Raw genomic sequence first — 21,022 nt, 5'->3', positions numbered from 1 at the left:
TATGCACTTGTGAGAACTTTGTAGACCCAGAATGGAATTCTCCACGCCTCCTCGGTGGTCTTCTGTGTAGTTCACCTACCGTGAGTCTGTAACAGTCAACTCCCACGTGGTACTTGGTAAAGAAGATGGATTTTAACATCTCCCAGTCTCTGGGGTACAGGGCTTATCCTTGCCTCCAGTCTGTACTTGAGGACACCAAGTCTCAAAGGGTTAAGAATGTGCCCAAAGTGGCAGAGCCAGTGCCAATAGGAATAAAGTCCTCTGTCCTTCTTTACACAACAATGCCTTGAGGCCATGCCCAGTGTATCATTAAGTACAGAGGCTGCTGTGCTCAACCTGACTTCTGAAGGAGACGTCGGATGAGCCAACAACAGAAGAAAGGAGAGCCTTAGGGAAGGCCCTGGGGGCACCGAGCTGTTCTAGAAGAGGCAAGCACAGGCTCCATTCTAGAGAGAGCCAAGCTAGGGCTAAAGAGCAGGCACAGTCCTGGAATGCTTAGGATCTGCCAGGTCGCAGCAGGCGCCACTGGGAGAGCTGTGAAGAGCAGTGCTGTGTGACTGGGTAAAAGAAGACGTTTTCTCCTTCCTGGTAAGGGCTGTGCTGCAGCCATGGTGCTCTAACCTTGTGTGGCACCATGCAGTGTGTTGGCTGAAACTCTGACTCCTTAGTTTGTAGAAATGCCACGAAACACTATGATGAGCACGGATGTTCTGCGCATCTTAGGCCATTTCCTGTTATTTCCTCCTTTGTTTCCGTGCCATAAGGAAAGGTACCACTTCTAGGGCAGAGGATGTTGGACCGCCTGCCTCCCCTGGGTCTCATCCCAAGTGTGTGATGCTGACTCAGTGTCCACGCCTAACATCAGTGTGTGTCATCTTGTAGGAAGGGGCATTTAGTGTATGTGTGCCTGTGCATGTGTGTGTGTGTGTGCCTGTGTGTGTGTGTGTGTGTGTAAGTGCTGTGGCACATGTGTAGAGGTCAGAGGACAACTGGCAGAAGCCGGTTCCTTTTTACCATGTGGGTCCCGTGGATTGAGCTCAGCTGGCTTGCCAACTCCTTAAGTGTGATTTAAACTATGCTACATTTATAAAAGGTTAGATGCCTGACTGTGCCTTTGGGGACAGTGAATCAAGAAGGCCAGAATAGGCTGACCCAGTTGACATTAACAGGATATTGCATTTAGAATGTATAACTCAACTTAAATCCAGGCCACCATGCCAGGAGAACTGAAGAGGGCCAAGTACCTCAGATGAAAGAAAAAAGGAGGCCTGTTCACTTTCAGGGACTTCCCACTAGAATCTCTGTCAGGTCATCAAACCATGGCTGTGTCGGATCCAACCATGGGCCTGGCACAGTGACGGCCATACACAGCTCAGCTGTGCTGGCTTCCCAGAGATCAGGAATGTATGTTTCTTTCACGGCATTTCAGAACAATAGCTTTTACATAATGACTGGGAAAGAAGCACATGTGCAGAGTTGTAAGGCGCCTGTTTTAACAGCAATGGTGCTTTAGTAATCTCCATGGCTTGCCTTTATCTGTTTAAATATTATATTCCAAAAAGGCAAGCATGAGTTTATCTAGCTCACAAAAAAAAAAAAAAAAAAAAAAAAAAAAAAAGACTATAATACAAAAAGTGATTCGGAATCCCTGAACCAAATTGTTGAAAATGAAACCAGGGCTGGGGAATGTGGCTCAGTTGATCCAACGCTTACATAGCGTGCACAACGACCTGGGTTCGGTCTCTAGCACTTCACAAACCTGGCATGGTGCCGCATGCCTGCAATCCCCCCAGACAAAGGCTAAGCCTTGATTACCAGCTTCCAGGCTGATTCTAAGAACTGTGCAGGAAAAGGCTGCACCGTGCCCCCACAGTGCCACAATGCCTGCATTTGTTTTCAGAACTCCTAGTAACAAGATGCTGTTCTAAGAACTCTGTGTATAAAACCTTGTCTTTATGTGTTTTGGCCTTCTAGACAACTCTGGATTGTAGATTTGTTCCTCCCTAAAGATACCAGATTTAGCAAATAAAAATAAGAGACCACCGTGCTAGCTATATATCTATAAACTGCACGTATGTAGAGAGCACACATACAAGCACTTTAGATCAACAATGACTGGGGTTTTTTTTTTATATCCATATTATTAAATATTAAATGTTGCCATAGTTATAATAAAATGTATTTGCTATCCACCTGAATGTCAAACTTAACCGAGCCTCTTGTGGCATATCTGGCAGCCCTAGCATGACCAAGGCCGAGCCAACCACCCTCCAGCTAATTAAGCACAGATGGCTGCCGTGGTTTGTGTTTCACTGTTTACTGATGGCGGATTAGTTAACTGCCAAAAGGCTAAGATTTTGATTGGACATGACGGTATTTTGAAATTAGAAAATACCCCTGTCACTCAGAGATCACACGTGACATACCCCTGGTCCTTGACGTACATCGTCCTCCACGTTAAGCTGCTGGCATGGACTGTGCTCCCCCGCCCCCCACCCCTCCCCAAGACCCGAGCACTCCAGTTTCAGTATCATAGACATGTGGTCGAAGCGTAGGCTGAGACTAGACTGTGAGACGGCTTGACATGGGTCCCGCTATTAAATAACTTGGTTCCAAACCAAGCAAGAGTCAACTATTCCCTTTGCCTGGCCTACGATTCCCATTGGGATAGTAATAATCAGGAAAACCAGCAAGGGGAAAAAAGCGCCCCACGGCAGGTGAATCATGCTCAACCCATTTAACCTCTCAGATCACAATTCCATGTCTGTTTTCAAAGAAAATGTCCCATAATGCCAGAGGAACATTCACAAGGGGTTTCCTGTGTCTCTGTGCCTTTGTCACCTTCAAGTAAAATAGTAAAAGGTTCACCATGAGGGAGATTTATTTAGGGGGAGTCAATCTGAAGTGTTGTGAATTATTCAAGGATGTGCGGTTGAAGGGGCAGCACTGCCCCTTCAAACACCTTCGCTCCTCACAGGAAGACAGGCATTAAGGAAAGCCAAGGCTATCCCCTTGTTTGCTCCCTGCTTGCTGGCTTCCCCCTTGCAAGGTCTTGCTGCACCCAGTTTGCAGTTTTGTTAAGTAAAACACACGATATGAATTAATTGTCCCCCCCCCCACAGAGCTGTGTGCAAAAGCAGCTGTCTTCCTCTCTGCTGCCCCCACCGTGCCAGTCAGACACTCCCCACGGCTGGCTCGCCATTCTTCTTCCTTCCCCAAACAGAACAGTGTTAATCCATTTAACAATTCTCTGTGTCTGAACTGATCTAGACAGGAGCAGCAAGAGAGACTGAGTTAGTCTCTTGGAGAAGCACTTTCCCCGAAGAGAACAGTTTGAGTAGCACATTTGGGGAGGTTAACACAACACAATTGGCCTTTTTCCCCCCAGCCGCCCTCCCTCCCCCCACCCTCCCACCCCCGTGTGCCCCAGACATAAATTTTCCTGTTTCACCTCACAACAATGCATGTCCAAGCCACGCTGTGATTAAAGAGGAGAATATGCTTATCACCCCCTGTTCTTCGCATGTTGGAGCAGGCGAGATCGAGGGTGGTAAACCAAAGGAAATTTCCACTTGCCCTTAGCTGCTGCACGCTCTCGGTCTATACGAAAGCCTCCTGTTATGAAGGAAGTGTTCGGCTGAAGTTGGTCACTCGTAACAACAGACAGATGTATAATGTTTTTATTTGGGTTAGCCAGCTCTCCTGCAAATAAAGAGCCTGAAATTAAGCTGTCTTTGCAAATGATAGCTCTGACTTGCATTGGTGCTCAGGTTCTTTGCCATGGAAAATGAGTCTCTGCTGAGCCTGCGATCCCGTTCAGACTTGTCCTTGCTGGAGAGAGAGAAGGCTGACTGACAGTCTACAGACTCGAAAACACTAGAAGGGACCGTACTGAGGAATAAGGGTACAACTATGCAAACCACATTTAAGGATGGAAAAGGATTTTTTTTTTAGTACTTATGGAATTTGAAAGAATAACAGTAGGACAGAGACAGGGGAGGGAGGCTAAATACTTGAACACAGAGGCAAAATGGGTCCCTGACAGGGTCACGCGGCACATGAAATTGGGAATTAGTCACTCAAGGAACATTTGCTGCTTTCGCTGTGTGTGACAGGGTGAAGGATAAATTTTCTCCAACTCACCAAGCTACCTTTTCCATCTTCTGGGAAACTGGGTTTAAGATTCAAGTTTTTGAAAAAAAAAATCACCTGAAGGAGTTTGGGCTTCTCAGCTCAGGCGTGGGATCAGCGGCCCTGCACGTCCATGAACTCATCTCGAGACACTTGGTGTTAGCCAGGAGTGACATCTGCTCACGGGAATGCCTGGGAATCACAAGTGTGTCCCAGAGCTAAGCCAGTTAGTTGCTGGGTGATGAACTGTCAACAAAGTGTCCCCACCCTTAGATCCTCTTTTAGGTCTGTTCGGTGTAGACCAGATCAGGATTCCCTAGGGCACTTCTGAAGGTCAGATCTACGCTGAAGTATGGTGAGTGACTCCTTACACACTCCTTGCCGCACAGGAAATAGCACTTGGCCCGACAGTGGCAGAGTCAGGGAAGGGCATGGGGCAAGCCCCTCTGCATGGTCCTGGAGCATTCTTTGACTACAAGGACTTATAGCAGCATGGCCTTCGCCAGCAAAACACGCCAGCTGGCCTCCTACAAACACCTCCGATGGGGCTTTGCCTGAGCCATGCTTGAGTCAGATGGTGCGTAGACTCCAGGCATCCCAGGAGGCCACCTCTCTGTGCGGGGCAGGCCTCTAGGGTTCCTATCAAGTGTAGAGCCTCGGGAGGGAGGGAGGGAGGGAGGGCGGTACCTGTACAAGGAAGTGAGCCCTCACCAAATCTCTCAAGCTCTTCGTCATTGTTGTTGCGTCATTGTTGAGACAAGGTCCTACACAAGGCCGGGCAGAGGGTAAGCGATGAGTCAGAGATGCCTGTTTACTGTGCGATGGGTGCACTCCTCCAGTGTGGGTTCCATCACAAGCCACTGGGAGAAGACAGGGGTCACTGTGTCATTGGTGATGGTGTTGTAGCTGGGAGGCCAGTGCCAGAGGCTGACAGACCTGGTCATCTGGCCAAAGTCTTCTGACTACAGGCTTTATGCGTGTGCATGAATTAATCTCTCCCACCTTAAGCTCCCCATTTAGAAAATAGATTGGGTTTTTTTTTCCTTCTTTCTTCCGCTGGTAAAGAGAAGGATGGAATAAAAAAACGACGTTGCTTCGGAGTGTCCTCCTCCTGAAATCAAAGCTGTCAGCAGCACAGAGTAATGCGCCCCCCTCCCCCCCATGCCCCTACTTCCAGTATGCCTATGAGAGGACAGATCTCCAAGCCATAGGAAGGTTGGAACGGAGGTCCGTCTGCGCATGCGCCTTGTTCTGCAGGCTCTCCAAAGGAAGGTCCGCATGGAGGTCCAGTCTGCGCATGCGCTTGTTCTGAAGCCTCTCCCTGCGCCTGGCACCTAAGCGCAGACTCTGAAGTCTGTAGGTACCCAGCAGCCTCTTTCCCTAGGCCGTGCTTAGAGATGAGGCACGTTTGTCTCTGGCTAGACTTACTTCTCTGCTCCAAGTTCTCACCCTAGGTTAGCATTTGGAGTTTCCATTGGGGCTATTTCAGAGTGTGTATGCCTTCCTTTTAAATTCCGTGTGTGGTTAAGGTAGTGTGCAATCCAACACCAAACCCTGGCCTCACAGGCTTCTCTGGTGCCACTTTTCAGTACGATTTGTCTGTGGATCCCAAAACTCCAAAACCTCCATGACCCACACAAGCATCCGTTCTCACCTGTTACAAGGTAGCAGTTGCTCTGCTGTGGTCCAGATCTGGACATCTTCCTCCTCTTCTCCCTCCCCAGAATGAGGAGCAGCCCGGGGGCATCGCAAAAGCCCCCGCAGGAGCCCAGTGCCTCTGCTCAGCTGTGGTGGCCACTGCCACGCACAGTTCATTGTTCAGATAAAGTCACATGACCTCCTCCCACGGGAAGCAAAGGGTCAGGCCTACAGTAAGGATTCTTTATAGAGCCAGCAGAAAAACGCTGAGAATAACTGGCATCCCTGTCACACACAGTAACCAAAGCCTGCCCCAGCACTCCCTGCATAGACCGCTGACCCGGAAACCGGCTTGTGAACGTGCTGGGGTGTGTGGGCAAAGCCACTGGTGTCCTACCCTCTAGGTAAGCAAGGAACTGGCTCCAGAACTCAGCCAGACATTGAAGCCAATGGCAGATGGTTTTGAAGAGGAGAGAAAATGTTGGTTCAAGGCTGTAACAAAGGTCTCCCGGTGTCTGTGTGGTCTGCCACAGGGTCCAAAGGACAGCCTGGCTGGTTTTATTTCCAGCTACTTTGAAATCCTCTAAGTGCAGTGAACCCTGAACAAATTCTTGTTAAGCACTTTCTTTCCTACTTAATACTTAATCCTGTGTATACTTAACATGGAATTTAATCTGGGTAATCTTTGGGCTTTGTAGGTCATCAAAAAAAAAAAAAATGGTGTGTCAGAAGCAGCTGGTGCCCAAGAAAGCTTTTTAAGCAACTTTTCATATCAACAAGAGGCTATATTTTGTCAAGAGTTTAAGTTAGACCCTTTGTATTTTGTTAGTCCAAAAAAGCAAGGTATGAATTGATCCAGGTTTTATTCCTCGGCACCTGCCCTCCCTGTGAGTGCATCTGGAGTGGGGACACTAGAGACTGGCTGAAAAGCAGGACACAACATCCCCATAAAAGGAAAGCTGTGTTTTTCTTTTTTTCTGCTGGTACACCCACCTTACTTGTCCACCACAGACCACAACATGATGTTTTCCCAGGATGAGAACACAGAAAATTTACAAAACGAAATGAGAAGATAGTTTCAAACTTTTAGGAAGTCTCAGAGTTGTGCTAAGCAGGAGGGGAAAGTGATTGCCAAATGAATCTGTTTTTCTTAAGACAGTATCTGTGGTAGGCAGAAGATCCTATTTTTAAGAATTAGAAAAAAACAGGTGTCATGTAAATAGGAGTGGCTAGCAAAAACAATGGGTGAAATTTATTGTGAGAGTTAAAAATATCTCCGCATTTAATTTTTGCTAGAATTATTTCTATTATATTAAAATACATATTTAACACAAAATATAAATAACATTTATACAATTAGTGTAGATTAATTTTAGCTAGTTATTTGTACTGTACAAATAACTAATATATTGTAATGTATTTAATATACATATTAATTAATATAAATATTTAATACAATAATTATGTAATAATATATTCACAGCTTAATAATACTGTAATAATTATAAATAATATAAATTAATAAAAATAATATATAATTTTTATATTTTTGCTATATTTTATAATATATAACATACATATACTCTCTAATCTTTATGGCATGTAAGTACTTATAAAATAAGCATAAATAATATGTCACAGTTTTTACTAGAATCTCTGTATTTCTGGATTTAAAAGCCTTGTCCCTGGCTCTGGGCACCAGGAGGTGGCATTCCATCTACAAAGATGGTGGAGTTGGATACCGGAATCATCCATGTGCAGACATATTCAACACCTGGGCAACAGTATTTCTCAGGACGCTGAGAGGAGGCAGAGCCAGTACCACACATCCTGAAGCTCCATCACCCGTGGTGGCAACAGCACACTCCCCAGAGTAGCAGCGGCGCGTGGGGTCCATTAGGCCTCACGTTGGCAGGCTTCGAATCTTCCAGGTGGTTCGCTCTGTAAAAGGTGTGGCTCAGGGCGTACAGGCCTGCCATGAGTCGGTGGTGCTGGCAGTGTGAATTGAGCCCCTTCTCCATGGCCCGTGTGTGTGTCTAGGTGTGTCGTCCTGCAAGAGCAAATGGCAGCGCTCGCTCTGCTGCAGTGATGCACAGAGAAGGGCCCGTGTGGGAAGCCGGCTGAGGCAGGGCTGCTTTGTCGGTGTTCTACTATCTGTGAGGAGTCTACAGGAGTGTGGTAACCCAGGGATTTCTGACTACATTGTCCTAATATCCACTTTGAACGCTTCTCGCTCTAGTCCTGCCCCTTATTTCCCCACATGTTTCTTCTGATTGGCCCTCAGCCTTCTGTCCACTCACAGGCTGTTTCCTTTCAGCAGGGACTCCTCCCCAGGGTGCTCCGCATGCTTTCCCAGACCCTCCTTTCTCACTGGAGCCCCGCCTCTCTGATGGAATTTGACAGCTTTTTCCCCCCATTTCCCTGCCTGGTTCCCAGCACTACCAGAGCAGCCAGCCAAGCGTCTCCTGCAGTGTGCCTACTGTTTAGCTTCCTTCTTAAACCAACTTTTCTTTCCCTCATCTTCAGAAAACAAGTGGTGTACACTGCACAACAAATGCCAAGGGAGTTCAGGCCCTGTGTGAGCAGGGAAGGGCAGCCCTGACTTCTCCATCCTATACTTTCAAGGACATCAGTGAAGACGTCATGGTCCTGAGAACTTTGGTCCAGACCAGTAGGCTTTGACAGCGGGGGAAAGCCTGAGAGACTAAGTGTGATCCCGGAGACTCGCCCTGAGTATCTGGAGGATTAAGAGAGGGGAAGTCACGTGACAATGTCCACCCGCATTTAGCACATGGAACACTGTGGGTGACTCTTAGTATTTTAGAAGAGAGAAGCCATGCAGATTGTAGCATCATGGAGGAAAAACAAAACCAGAGGCAACAACATGAAAACATATCAGGGTGCAAAAGGGCAAACTTCTATTCTAAATGTTGTGTATTTATTTAGTGTGTGTGAGTTTGTGTGTGTACCACTGTGTGTGCAGCACCCATGGAGGCCAGAAGAGGGGGATCCAACCTCCCGAAGCTGGAGTTACAGGTGTGTGTGTGTGTGCGGGATTCGAACTTGGGTCCTCCGCAATAGCTGCAGCCGCTCTACCACTGAGCCATCCCTCCATCCCCCAAGAAGTACATTTCCTGAAATAAGGGCGCTGAAGAACGAGTAAATTAAGAGCATATTGTGACGATATGTAAACGCCAATGAAGCTAACAGTCGAACTGATGTGTGTGGCCTTAGCAGAGCCATGAGCAAGCGGCTGTCTTCCAAGTGCATGGTGGACACTTGCTGCGGGGGCTGACGGGGGGACTGTGTTAACTATAAAGCAGCTCCTGTTGTAAACAAAGTGACTGATTGGTAACAAGAAACAAGCATGTGAGCCTGAGCGGGACCCACACAGAGGTGTAAAGGTCAAGAGAAAGAGGTGGGTAACATAGGTAGTAGTCAGGTGATACGCGATATGCAGGTAGGTAGTAGATTAAGTTTATTTGGTAGCTGCTGCAGAGATGACACATAGATTATAGAGGATTAGCTAGCAGATAAAAGGTGGGAAAGTGACTGATAACTGCTTGACAAATTACACGTGAACACAAACACACACACAGAGTATTTCAGAAAAGAGTGAAAAGCCCCTTGATTTTAGACCAGATCACGAGGAGCAGAGGGTATGGGTGTGTGTTGGGGGGACACTGGGGTACCTTCCACAGCCTTTGCACCTCCTCCAGCGCTCCATGGAGCCTTTTGCTCCAGGCTTTAGTCCGTCATTTTTTTTTTTTTTGAGGTGGTGCTGACAGCCTATCTTTTCACCGACTCTCTCTGACTCGACAGCAGCCATGTGTTTCCACAGGCAGTGGAGTGGGAACTGTTCTGGTCTCTTCCCCTCCAATGTGTGCTGTTTACTTCCTCCGAGCTTCCCCTTCCTGCCTCCTGCTCGGATCCCTGTGGCCTCGGTGGGGGTGGGCTGACCCTTCTCTGCAGCGCATTTTGCCAATGAGCTCCCTCCAGGGGCTGGGTTCCCAGCTAGGGCTGTGGTGGTAGCAACGGTGGTTTCATTCTTAAAAATTCTTGGTCATTTGGCCTGGACTGGGCACCTTGCCAAATGGCCAGGGATTCGAAGGTAAACGCCACGCCCACTGCCGTGAAGAAATCCTCAGGGGCCAGTTTTTGCTGGGTGCTCCCGGATCTACCACCTGTGAACAGCACATGTACCCCTCTTTCTTTCAGGCCATAGCTGAACCCCATGGTAGCAAAGTGGGTGAAGGGAAGCGAGGACGTGCCACGTGCCCTGCAGAAGATTCCTGACCTACAGAGTGAGTGACCAGGTGGTAAAGGGCTCGGAGGGCAGAGGGTACTAGGCTGGGGGCTCGGGTTGGAGGACAAAGGAGGCTGGCTGTCCTGAGACCCTTGTCCCTTAGCTGTTGTCTTTCTGAGACAGGAGGGCCTCAGATGCCAAGCCCTGACTGCCAGGAGGCGCTGCTCAGGCGCTGACCCTAAAGCCAGGTGCTCAGGCCTGCAGCCAGCACGTTCTTACCAGAAACAGGAAAGCACACAGCTCTTCCCCTGGCAGGTCCACTTCCCAGCAAGAGCAAGGGAGAAACAGAAGCCCCACAGCCCTGCTTTCCAGGGAACAAAGCCACCGTGCCCACAGTCTTCAGGCTGCTGTGCAGGAGGCCTGCCTTCTGTGTGCAAGATGCTCATGTTTCACTTGTCCTGGGAAAGCTTAAGCCCGTGGGCACGCGTGTCCTCTATCCTCTGTCTTTTTCCTTAAGTACATCCAGTCACTTGCACGTAAGCTGCTGCATCTGCCCTTGGCAGAGCTCCTGTTGCCAATGTCTCTGCGGCTGGCGTGGCGTCCCCTTTCCGACCTTCAGTGAGGTTGCTTTCTGCCTCATTATGGGCTAAGAAGTGTGGCCAGGGGCACACGAAGGAGGAAGGCCTGTGCGCCCTGCGATGGCCCTGCCTTCTAAAGAGTAGATCCAGGAAGAGAGTGCAGTAGGCTTCAAGAAGTTAGAGCTCTGAGTAACTTTCGGACTTTCTTTACAATGAAAACAAAACAAAACAACAAAACAAAACAAAGTGACCTTCCAAGAAAGAAAGGTGTGGGGACAGGTCATTTCAAGGGATATTCAGCCCTTCACAATGAAACAGGAAGATTAAGTGGCCCAGAGGCTCCATTTTACATCCTGAGCAGGCGCTGCCTTCCATGGGACCCTTGCCATTTCCGTGAAGGGATTTGCCTGCATTCATTCTAAAACTTTTTTTTGACAGATTATTGTCTGAGTCATAAGCCACTACGTGCCCATCTATTGCTTTCCAAAGGAGAAAAAAATTTTCCCCAATTCTTAAAATGCCAGGGAGGTAGGGGGAAAACATGGTTAGCCAGGTAGAGTTACTCTGTAACAGTCAACATTTTCGCGGAAGGCAGGAGTCATCTGTCAGGCAGGTGCTATAAGATGCTCCCTGGGCCTTGCTGCCAGCTCTTCCCTAGCTGCGGCTGCTGAAGCAGGGCGCGCGATGCCTGCGCTGAGCTGGGAGTCCAGTGCTGCTGGTAGGTGGTTTTTGTTTTTGTTTTTCTTTTGTTACTACATCAGATTTCTACACTTACACTACACACCCTTTTGTTTGTTCTTAAAATAGACTCCTCCAGCTGGCTCTATTTTGATCTAAAGGACAGGGCAGAATCTCGTGCATACCTAAACATCGCACCTAGAACGGCATTGGTTGTATTGTCTAATAATAACCCACGTAGCAACTGAGATGTTAAGAAGGCTTAATTGCTTGCTGTGGTTGGGGCTATAGTTGCTTGATAATTGGGCTTTTCCCGAATGTCATCAGAACCAAGAGAAACCATTGATGCTTAATTATTAATCATTTTTATGGGGGTGGCAAATGAATTGCTCCAAAATAATTTTTATCGTGGTGACAGGTGAATTGCTCCAAATTATATGGGTTAAAAGGAAGATCTAAAAATGTATTGATACTGCCTTGGCTCTGAAAATTTGGGGTAATAGTCTCTATTGCTGTACCAAAACCAGTTTATGGGTGGGTTGATCTTATGTGTGCAAGATCATGTATTGGATCACTTCTGGATCTAGCCAAGCAAGTTTTAAGTATTATCATGGTAAACCATTAAAGCTGGCTATAAATGAATGCTGGTAACGTTTTGTAAGATATTTGCATAACTTCTTAGTGTCGTCAGGAGAAAACTAACTCGTTTTGTTTTTAGAGTAAGGCTTTGTTAGGTGCTAACATAGTCATCATGAGAGCTGGACCAGCAGGACCATTCTTGTCCACCGTACACAAACACAGGAGTCCCTGGAAAGGGGCAATCTCAGCTGAGGAATGGCTCCCCCAGACTGACGTGTAGGCGGGTCTATGGGGCGTCTTACTGACTGATGATTTATGCTGGCAGTACTAGCCCACTGTGGGCGGCGCCAACCCCTAGGCAGGTGATCTGGGCTGTATAAGAAAGGCAGCTAGCCAGGAGACAGAGTTCCTCCATGGCCTCCGCCTCACTTCCTGCCTTGGCTTCCCCCACAATGGCTTGTGACCTGTAACCTGTAAGGTGAGATAAACTCTTTTTCCTCCAAATGTTGCTTTTCTTCAGTGTTTAATCACAGCAACAAAAAGCAAACAAGGACAGAAAAGCGGGTGCTCTGTGGGGTGAAAATCCAGGCAGGCATTAAGGACTTTTACTCCCACTTAGAAATTAGAGAATTGAGGTCTGGAAAGGCTTGGAAAGGCTAGAAGTCTGCACCGAACCACATAGCTAGTCAGCTGCAGAGTCAGAGTCCATCTGTACTAGCTCGATTCCAAGGCCTCGATGCCACCCTCAGCCTCCCCTTAGCCACCGGAGTTCTGTATCTGTGGGTTGGAACTACTGAGGGTTAAAGATACCAGGGGGGGGGGGGGCGGGACAGGCACAGTTGACCCTGCCCTGGCTGTGTGCAGACACTGGTCTGGCAATTATTCCCCAAGCGCACAGAGCAGAAGTCTCTCCTCTATGTACCATGAGCATATGCTGAGTTGTAGGAATCACGCAGAGCTGGTTTACAGTACTGAGAATGTTGCACGTAGATTATATGCATTTAATTTGTCATCTCTGTAAAGGAATTATGATCCATGACAGAGTTTTATGGCCATGGCGGGGGTGGAGGGGTGTCCTAGAAACAGAGGGCCCCTGGAAACTGCCTTAGTTTTGCTTCCTGTTGCTTTGTTAAAATACCCTGGCAAAAGCAACTTAGGCGGGCTCTGGGGAGATAGCTTATGGCTCTTGCAGAGGGCTCAGCTCCCTGCGCCCAGGCCAGGCAGTCTTCTAGCTCTGTGGGGATCAGGTTCCTTCTTCTGGCTTCAGCGGGCACAACCCTGCAACACACATACACGCATACATCTTTTGTGGGAGAAACAAGTAAACAGAGAAAGGTTTCGTTTTAACTAAAAATTCCAGACAGGTTACAGTTCATCACGGAGGGCAGGCACAGAGACAGGAGCCTGACAGAGCTGGTCACGTGCCTCTCCACCAGAGAAACTGAGGAAGGCAGGCAGGGCTGCTTAGCCACCTTCCCCACTCCTATATAGCTCAGGATCCCCTATGACTAGGGAGTGGTGCTATTACAGAAGGCGGGCCCTCCCCCCCTACCTCATGAAGATCGCCACAGACACGCGCTCAGACGGTCCCTCACTGAAACTCTTCTTTCCATGTGATTCTAGATTGTGCTGAGCTGATAGTTAGAGCTACCTGGCATGGGTACCAACGGATGACCGTTCACCCGACCTTACCGTACATGGCAATAGACCATAGTTACCGCACGTGGTAGAAGATTGGCGCCAAAACGTAACAAAAAGGTTGCTACCTATTCTGCTTCCTGGAAGCCCCGCTGGTTGTCAGACACATCTTTTCTTTGTTTTTCCTTCAGGTGGTCCGAGGAGCCTGAGCATGGATGCCATTCACAGCAGCATGTCCAGTGCCCCGCTGGTGAAGCACGCCAGCGGCCTTGGACTCAAGGCCCACAGGCCTCGAGTCATGTCTAAGAGTGGCCACAGCAATGTGAGGATCGACAAGGTTGACGGCATCTACCTGCTCTACCTTCAGGACTTGTGGACGACGGTCATTGACATGAAGTGGCGGTACAAGCTCACCCTGTTTGCGGCCACCTTCGTGATGACCTGGTTCCTGTTTGGGGTGGTCTACTACGCCATCGCGTTTATTCACGGCGACTTAGAACTCGGGGAGTCCAACTCTAACCACACGCCCTGCATCATGAAAGTGGACTCCCTCACCGGAGCGTTCCTCTTTTCCTTGGAGTCCCAGACGACCATCGGCTACGGGGTCCGCTCCATCACGGAGGAGTGTCCTCACGCCATCTTCCTCCTGGTTGCCCAGCTGGTCATCACCACACTGATTGAGATCTTCATCACGGGGACCTTCCTGGCCAAGATCGCAAGACCCAAGAAGCGAGCCGAGACCATCAAGTTCAGCCACTGTGCGGTCATCAGCAAGCAGAACGGGAGGCTGTGCCTGGTCATCCAGGTGGCCAACATGAGGAAGAGTCTCCTGATCCAGTGTCAGCTCTCGGGGAAACTGCTCCAGACGCATGTCACCAAGGAGGGAGAGCGCATCCTTCTCAACCAGGCCACCGTCAGGTTCCACGTGGACTCCTCCTCCGAGAGCCCCTTCCTCATCCTGCCCATGACCTTCTACCACGTGCTGGATGAGACGAGCCCCCTGCGGGACCTCACGCCCCAGAACCTAAAGGAAAAGGACTTTGAGCTGGTGGTGCTTCTCAACGCCACCGTGGAGTCCACCAGCGCCGTGTGCCAAAGCAGAACGTCTTACATCCCGGAGGAGATCTACTGGGGCTTTGAGTTCGTGCCTGTGGTTTCTCTCTCCAAAAACGGAAAGTATGTGGCCGACTTCAGTCAGTTCGAGCAGATCCGGAAGAGCCCGGATTGCACTTTCTACTGTGCAGATTCTGAAAAACAGAAGCTGGAAGAGCATTACAGGCAGGAGGATCAGAGAGGGCGCGAGCTGAGGAGCCTCCTGCTGCAGCAGAGCAACGTCTGACCCCGGCCGGCCTCTGGGCACCCCCCGAGCTCTCTCCTAACCAGGCCTCCTCTCAAGAGCAATGGCTGCCGCCGTGAACGTGGGACAAGTGGGCCTACTACCCAACCGCACGGACGGATGTTCAAGGCTCGTCTTTCCCTTTGTTCCGGTGGCTGGACAAGCATTGCTGAATATATAAAAGGGTCTCTTCAGAGTGCCTGGCCAGAGATGAACGCTCAAATTCAGGTGCCCCCTCCCTGCCCCCACCACCCATAAAATGGAGCTATATATTGAAGAACTGAGCATAGAAAGACGGAGAGAGGATTCCTGTTGGGGGACAGACATGTAGCAATGTCGACAGCAAATGAAATGTATGCCTGTTCAAGAACACGAACGTATATAACGCAAAGTATTTATTTAACCCGTCTGTCGAGGGCGCTAGTGGCGGAGGCCTGAGGTGTGACTCACACTTAAGAACCTGCTCCCTACTCTTGTTCAAGTGCATAAGTTACTTGCAATGACAAATCATCTGGTAATGACCAAAAGTGTTGGGGAAGCAGGGACCTCAAGCTTGCAAAACACAGTCACTTTGTTTTTTGTGGGTTTTTTTTTTTTCATTTTTCAATGGATTTAATTGTGTGGAGTGAAAGTAATCTAATCAGGAATCAGAGTTGTGAAAATACATCCGCATCTTAATTCTGTTTGTCCCCATTATTTTAGGGAGAGGTGTGTATTAGCCTCTTAACGCACATGACAGACAAGCTAACCAGCGCCACTTAGGGTCACATTGGCAACATACACAAGCGGGTTTCAGCCAGGCTTACAGAAGCATCCCTATCATAGGCTGTACTCTGAGTAATGTTTTCAAGGTCATGAAAGATTGTGACCTGCAGACCTGCTTCCTAGTCAGTGCTGTCAGCCAATATCTCTCTTAGCCATTTCAGTTTTTCCCACTGAACATAGCTTGGCCACAAAGAAATTACATACAATTAACTGATGTCTTAAGAACAAAGTAGCTCAACTGGGTATGGTGGCACACGTCTTTAATTCCAGCACTTAGGGAGGCAGAGGTTTGCAGATCTCTGTGAGTTTGAAGCCAGCCTGACCTACAAAGTGAGTCCAGGACAACCAAAGCTACACAGAGAAACCACGTCTTGAAAAACCAAGGAAAATTCAAAGGTTGTGGGTTAGAGTCCCACCAAAGTCAATGGCACTTTAAAAAAAGAAAAAAACCAAGGAAAAAAGAGAGAGAGAGAGAGAGAATGAGACAGCTCCCTGCCAAAGTACATAGAAGACCATAGTCACCACAAGAGAAAACTGAGACTGTGTCACAACATAGGGAGTCTAAGCAGATGCTATGGTTTGCAAGGCTAGGTGGCGACATCGCAAAGAGGAGCTGAAGGAGTTTGCAGGCAAGAGGCCACCTTGTGCAAGTGCCAAGAGCATACGCCAAGTGTCCAAACGAATCAGTGTTAATGGGCGTAATGAGGAGTGAAACACCCACATATCCTTGGGCCAGGATTGGCTGAATATGTAAAAAGGTGTGTGTTCATTTTACTTAAATCAAGACAAACTGTAAATTCACCCAAGTGCCTTGTGACCGTGAATGTGTAGGCAGTGTGCACGCACGCGCGGGAGTACACACCTCATACAGTATGCCAGTGTGTGCTCTGGATCTGCAAACGCAGGCATCTGGGGTCAGACGTCCACCACGGTTATCCCCATGTGTATTTGACTCTGTAAGAAAATGACACTTGGGCTCAGAGAAGCAGGGGTGGCATTGGCTGTTGGTGTGAATGCTGCCCTCCCGGCCACAACTTCCTGTCCCCACATTTGCAAGGGCTTTTCTTTTAAACAACAACAGGTGTAAATAAAATCTTTGGATTGGAACTGACTAATGTAGTCAAAGTCCGAGACTCATGGAGGATTCAGGGCTAGAGAAATGGCGCAGTGGGTAAGAGCAGGGGGACACCAGTTCAAACCCCCAGCACCCATCTCTAAAGATCCAGGGAGGATTTCATAACCCTGTAACCCCAGTGCCACAGGGAGCTGAAACAGGAAACTTGCTGGGGCTGACTGGGTGCCAGGAAGAACTCCAGGTTCGGTAAGAGACCCTGTCTCAGGGGAGCAAGGCAGAGGAGGAGGACAGTGGCCCACTCCTCCAGCCTCCAGGCATAGGTGTGTCATTCCCACCCCACAAGTCTCACACACACACACACACACACACACACACACACACACACAGAGAGAGAGAGAGAGAGAGAGAGAGAGAGAGAGAGAGAGACAGACAGACAGACAGACAGACAGACAGACAGAGATAGTGATCTTAGATCATTCAATATTTTTTTCTGTTCCTGCTTTCATGGCCGTTTTAGGCTGCCATCCTTTAAAAACTTTTAGATGCCTGTTTGGACACTAGTCCCTTTAGCTATTAATCCTGTGTATTTGTGTCATGTATTAAAGTAAAATCAACAGGGAAAAATCATGCTATGAGGGTGTTTGTGGTGTCCTTTCTACTGCAGTATGAAGTTCCTCACACACAATCTCCCTTGGTGCCCATGTGACCCTGACTGACACCAGCCACTCAGCCCTCCCCTGTTGTATACGGTACATTGGTGACATGTCGGGCTCAAAATCACCTTTGTATAATCACTGCACATTATTTTCAGCCAAATTTGGATTATCTGATTATTTGATTTTTTTTGTAATGTACACAAATATATGCAGTGCCTTCAAAACCAATGTATGGGTCAGGTGTGCTGGCACATGCCTGTGATCCTGGCACATGGGGGCTAGGGGGCACAAGGCCAGCCTTGATGACGTAATGCCTGCATTACATGAGCCCCTCGACTAAAAGAGTATGCTCTATGGGTCAATAGTCATATTGTAACATAGTATGTAGTAAGCACTTCCACAGCTGACTGGTTGGAAACAACATTTTCCTATTAGCTTAGCTATTACTATTTTCAATCACATGTTCTCATGTTAATAACTGAGTTAGGTAGTAAACTTACCGGGTGTTATCTACAGGGTCTTCTGATTGAAACAGACGTATAAAAGTCATCAAAGCAATGAAGGGTTTAACCCCAAGAGAGTTTTGTGGGTTTTGTTTTTTTTTTCAGAAACCTAACATGCATTTGCCTTCTCAATGATTCTACTCAAAACGCGCTTCATCTGGGAAGCCACAGGGCCAGCGGCAGCGGATCAGTGTATGCCTTGCAGCCTGTGACCCAGACACAGAGAGAGAGATGTACCCTCTGTCCCACACAGTGAACCACCTTGGGTTGAGGGTAGGAGCTAAACATTGGTTCTCTGTTTTCTTTTTATTCACAGCGAAATTAACAGTGAAGTTTTTGAGTATCTAAAATAAATGTATAGTGATAAAAATAATTAATATTCACTAGTGGACCAAATATTTAGATTAATGTAAACACCCATTTTGTTTATTTGAATTAAATTAAATTCACTTTGAATTGGCTGTGGTTTTGACATCACTGGAATGTAAAATTGGGTTATATTTTTTTTAAGGCCACTTGTTCTAGTGTGGAGAGGCCTTTCTATCCTAACACAATTCTCTCTTACTTAGATCCTTGTCAGGCGTGGGCAGAGGATGTGGCAGAGGAAAAGAAAGGAACTGGAGAGAGAAGGTGGGAGAGGAGGGGAAAGAAGGGGGCGCAGCCTGGGCCGCTGCAGGGGGCTCACCACAGGCTCACAGCAGGCACTGACGCTGGGCATAGCCTTATGTGGCTGTCTTCCGTCTTAGAGTGTCTTTGTCTATACAGTGCTTGAAAGAGTTATTTAAGATGGAGGCTGCAAGGCAGGTGGATCACTGTGAGTTTGAGGCCAGTCTGGTCTACAAAGCGAGTCCAGGACAGCTAAGGCTACACAGAGAGACCCTGTCTTGAGGGGGAAAAAAAAGAGATGGCGGCCAGTTTTCTTTGATGATGTTTTAGAAACTAAAGCTACCCTATCTCAAGTCTTGATTTCCACTTTCCCTGCTGAGAACTTGTAACTTGTAAGACAGCATCTGGTTATGGGACCATGGCAGGCATGAGGCATGCTGACTCCCTCCTGAGGCTTAACTAACCACTCTGCCCTGTGGGGCTACCATGTGGCCTTGAATGTGGGTTATTTGTCCCCCGATCTTCAGGTTTGGGGCTGGCAAAGGGTGATTATCTGCAGCTCTGAGGTCTCCAGAGTCCAAGTCTGCAGCAAAAGGACAGAGGCTGGGGCTTGGATGTAAAGGATAAAGCATTTACCTGGTTTCTTGAGGTGTTCCTGCCATCCAGTCTCTTCACTTTGTGTCCTCATTGCTTACTCTTTAAAGGAATCAGGAACATGGTCTTTGGCTTCAAAGTAAGAAAGGAAGTCAGGAAAGTGTAGGAAATACACTGGAGTGGCTGGGGAGGTGACTCAGGACATGCTGGCCTCCTAACAGCAGGGCCTGAGGTCCCCTGGCCCCCAGAGCCAGGTGTGGTGGTGACGAGTTCTTAGTCCTACTGGTGGTGAGGTGGAGACAGAGAGATCTCCAGAGCTCGCTGGCCGGCCGGCCAGCCTAGCTAACTTGGCATGTTCCAGGCCAACAGGAGACCCTGTCTCAAAAAAACAAGGTGGAAGTCTGACCTCGGCTACAACCCAAATGGCTACCCAACGTTGCCTTACAGCAGCATTCTCTCTCAACCCCGGAATTTCCCTAGCAATGCCACAGGATGGCGGCCATGTTCTTTCCGAAGCTTTGCCGCTGTCATAGAAGCAGCAGCAGCTTCATCTATCAACCAATAATGCAGAGGCTAACAGCCAAACGTTGGGCAGAGCTTGGCAAATGCTGAGGAAGAGGAGGAGGAAGGGCTGTAGGAGCCAGAGGGGCCGAGGACACGAGGAGAACACGGTCCATGGGATCTACTAAGTGGGGCTCACAGGGGCTCACGGAGACTGAAGCGACGACCATGGAGCCTGTGTGGCTGAGTCAGGCCCTCCGCATGTGCGTTGTGGTTGTGTAGCATTGTGGTTGTGTAGCATGGTGTTCATGTTGTGATGGGCCTTGTAGTGGTGGGAGTCGGGGTGTCTCTGACTCTCTTGGCTACTCTTGGGACCCCTTTACTCCTACTGGGTTGCCTCATCCAGCCTTGACAGGAGTGTTTGTGCCTAGTCCTGTTGTAGCTTGTTATGCTGGGTTTGGTTGATACCCCTGACGGCTTCTCTTCTCCAAAGGGAAGTGGAGAAAGAGTGGATCTGGGGCTGGGAGGAACAGAGAAAGGGGAAAGGGGAGACTGTGGGTGGGGTGTGACGTATGAGAGAAGAGTAAAAAGGAGGGGGAGGAGGAAGGGGAGGAGGAAGGGGAGGAGGGGGAGGAGGGGGAGGAGGGGGAGGAGGGGGAGGAGGGGGGAAGAGGAAGGGGAGGAGGGGGAGGAGGGGGAGGAGGAAGAGGAGGAGGGGGAGGAGGGAGAGGAGGGAGAGGAGGGAGAGGAGCGGGAAGAGTGGGTTGAAAAGACCTAAGCTTCGGCCACACCACCTCCTCCCCATCTCCTGCCTCCAGCGGCACTCTGCTTCCTTGTCACTTGATGAACCTTCCATCCCACATATGCAAATCGTTTTCTGGGTTAAAACCAAAACAACAACAACAAAACCACATTTCTGTATATCTAAAACCTGACCACAGGCACTTCTGTTTTCCAAGTCTTATGCCATAGGGTGTTTTAGAAGGGCAGTTGACTGGGGTCAATAGCCATTGACTAATAAGATAGAGGATTGGAAAGTGAAAGGATGTGATAGACACATGGATATAAAAGCCTCCGCTGGAGAACTGTGGGTGTGGCTCGGCGGTGGAGAACTGTGGATGTGGCTCAGGCGCTGAGCATAGCCCTGACTTATACAGGTCGCAGGTTTGATTCCCCAGAACTGTAAAACAAAACTACAAAGGACAACAATGCCACAGGAAGGAAATGCTGTGACATCTCAGAACACGTATAGAGTGAGGGACGCTGTGTGGACTGGATATGTTTTCCTAGACCCTATACATCCTGTATGTGTCCTCCGAGGACGCTCTTAAATCCTGTAGTTAGCAGCTTTTCTTACATGACCAAACCTCCTAGTCAGCCTCGAAAGAGACGGCTCAGCTGTCAAGAGCACATGTCACTCCCACAGAGACCTGAGTTGGGTTCCCACAGCTCCTACACGGCAGCTCACGACCACCCGTAATTGCACCTCCCTGGGATC

At 48.6% G+C, this 21,022-nt stretch overlaps 1 protein-coding gene and 1 long non-coding RNA gene across 7 annotated transcripts in view; one reads left to right on the top strand and one right to left on the bottom strand.

The window, feature by feature from the left end:
- Positions 1-18,284, top strand: part of KCNJ15 (potassium inwardly rectifying channel subfamily J member 15) — a 39,983-nt gene extending 21,699 nt beyond the window's left edge. For 3 of the 5 annotated variants that reach the window (XM_084802335.1, XM_084802336.1, XM_084802337.1), the window contains exons 2-3: positions 9,988-10,073; positions 13,680-18,284. In XM_084802335.1, the coding sequence (XP_084658461.1) occupies positions 10,004-10,073; positions 13,680-14,827 (1,218 nt within the window). In that variant the 5' untranslated portion in view covers positions 9,988-10,003 and the 3' untranslated portion in view covers positions 14,828-18,284. Of the gene's footprint in view, positions 1-9,987; positions 10,086-13,493; positions 13,598-13,679 lie in introns of those variants that run through there. The other 2 variants (XM_084802338.1, XM_084802339.1) reach the window with 2 other exon arrangements.
- On the bottom strand, positions 3,663-7,156 carry LOC311609320. 2 transcript variants are annotated; one of them, XR_014783351.1, is made up of 3 exons: positions 5,786-7,156; positions 4,819-4,991; positions 3,663-4,323 (listed from the first exon to the last, which is right to left on the bottom strand). It is a non-coding gene; the product is annotated as an uncharacterized lncRNA (long non-coding RNA). The 2 variants fall into 2 exon arrangements; XR_014783352.1 differs by having other exon boundaries at positions 4,843-4,991; positions 5,786-7,153.
- Positions 18,285-21,022: the final 2,738 nt, after the last annotated feature.

This window comes from Acomys minous, assembly GCF_964271855.1.
Source record: "Acomys minous genome assembly, chromosome: 11".
NCBI lineage: Eukaryota > Metazoa > Chordata > Mammalia > Rodentia > Muridae > Acomys > Acomys minous.
The sequence above is the reverse complement of the archived record's forward strand: the minus strand, read 5'-3'. Positions and strand labels throughout refer to the sequence as shown.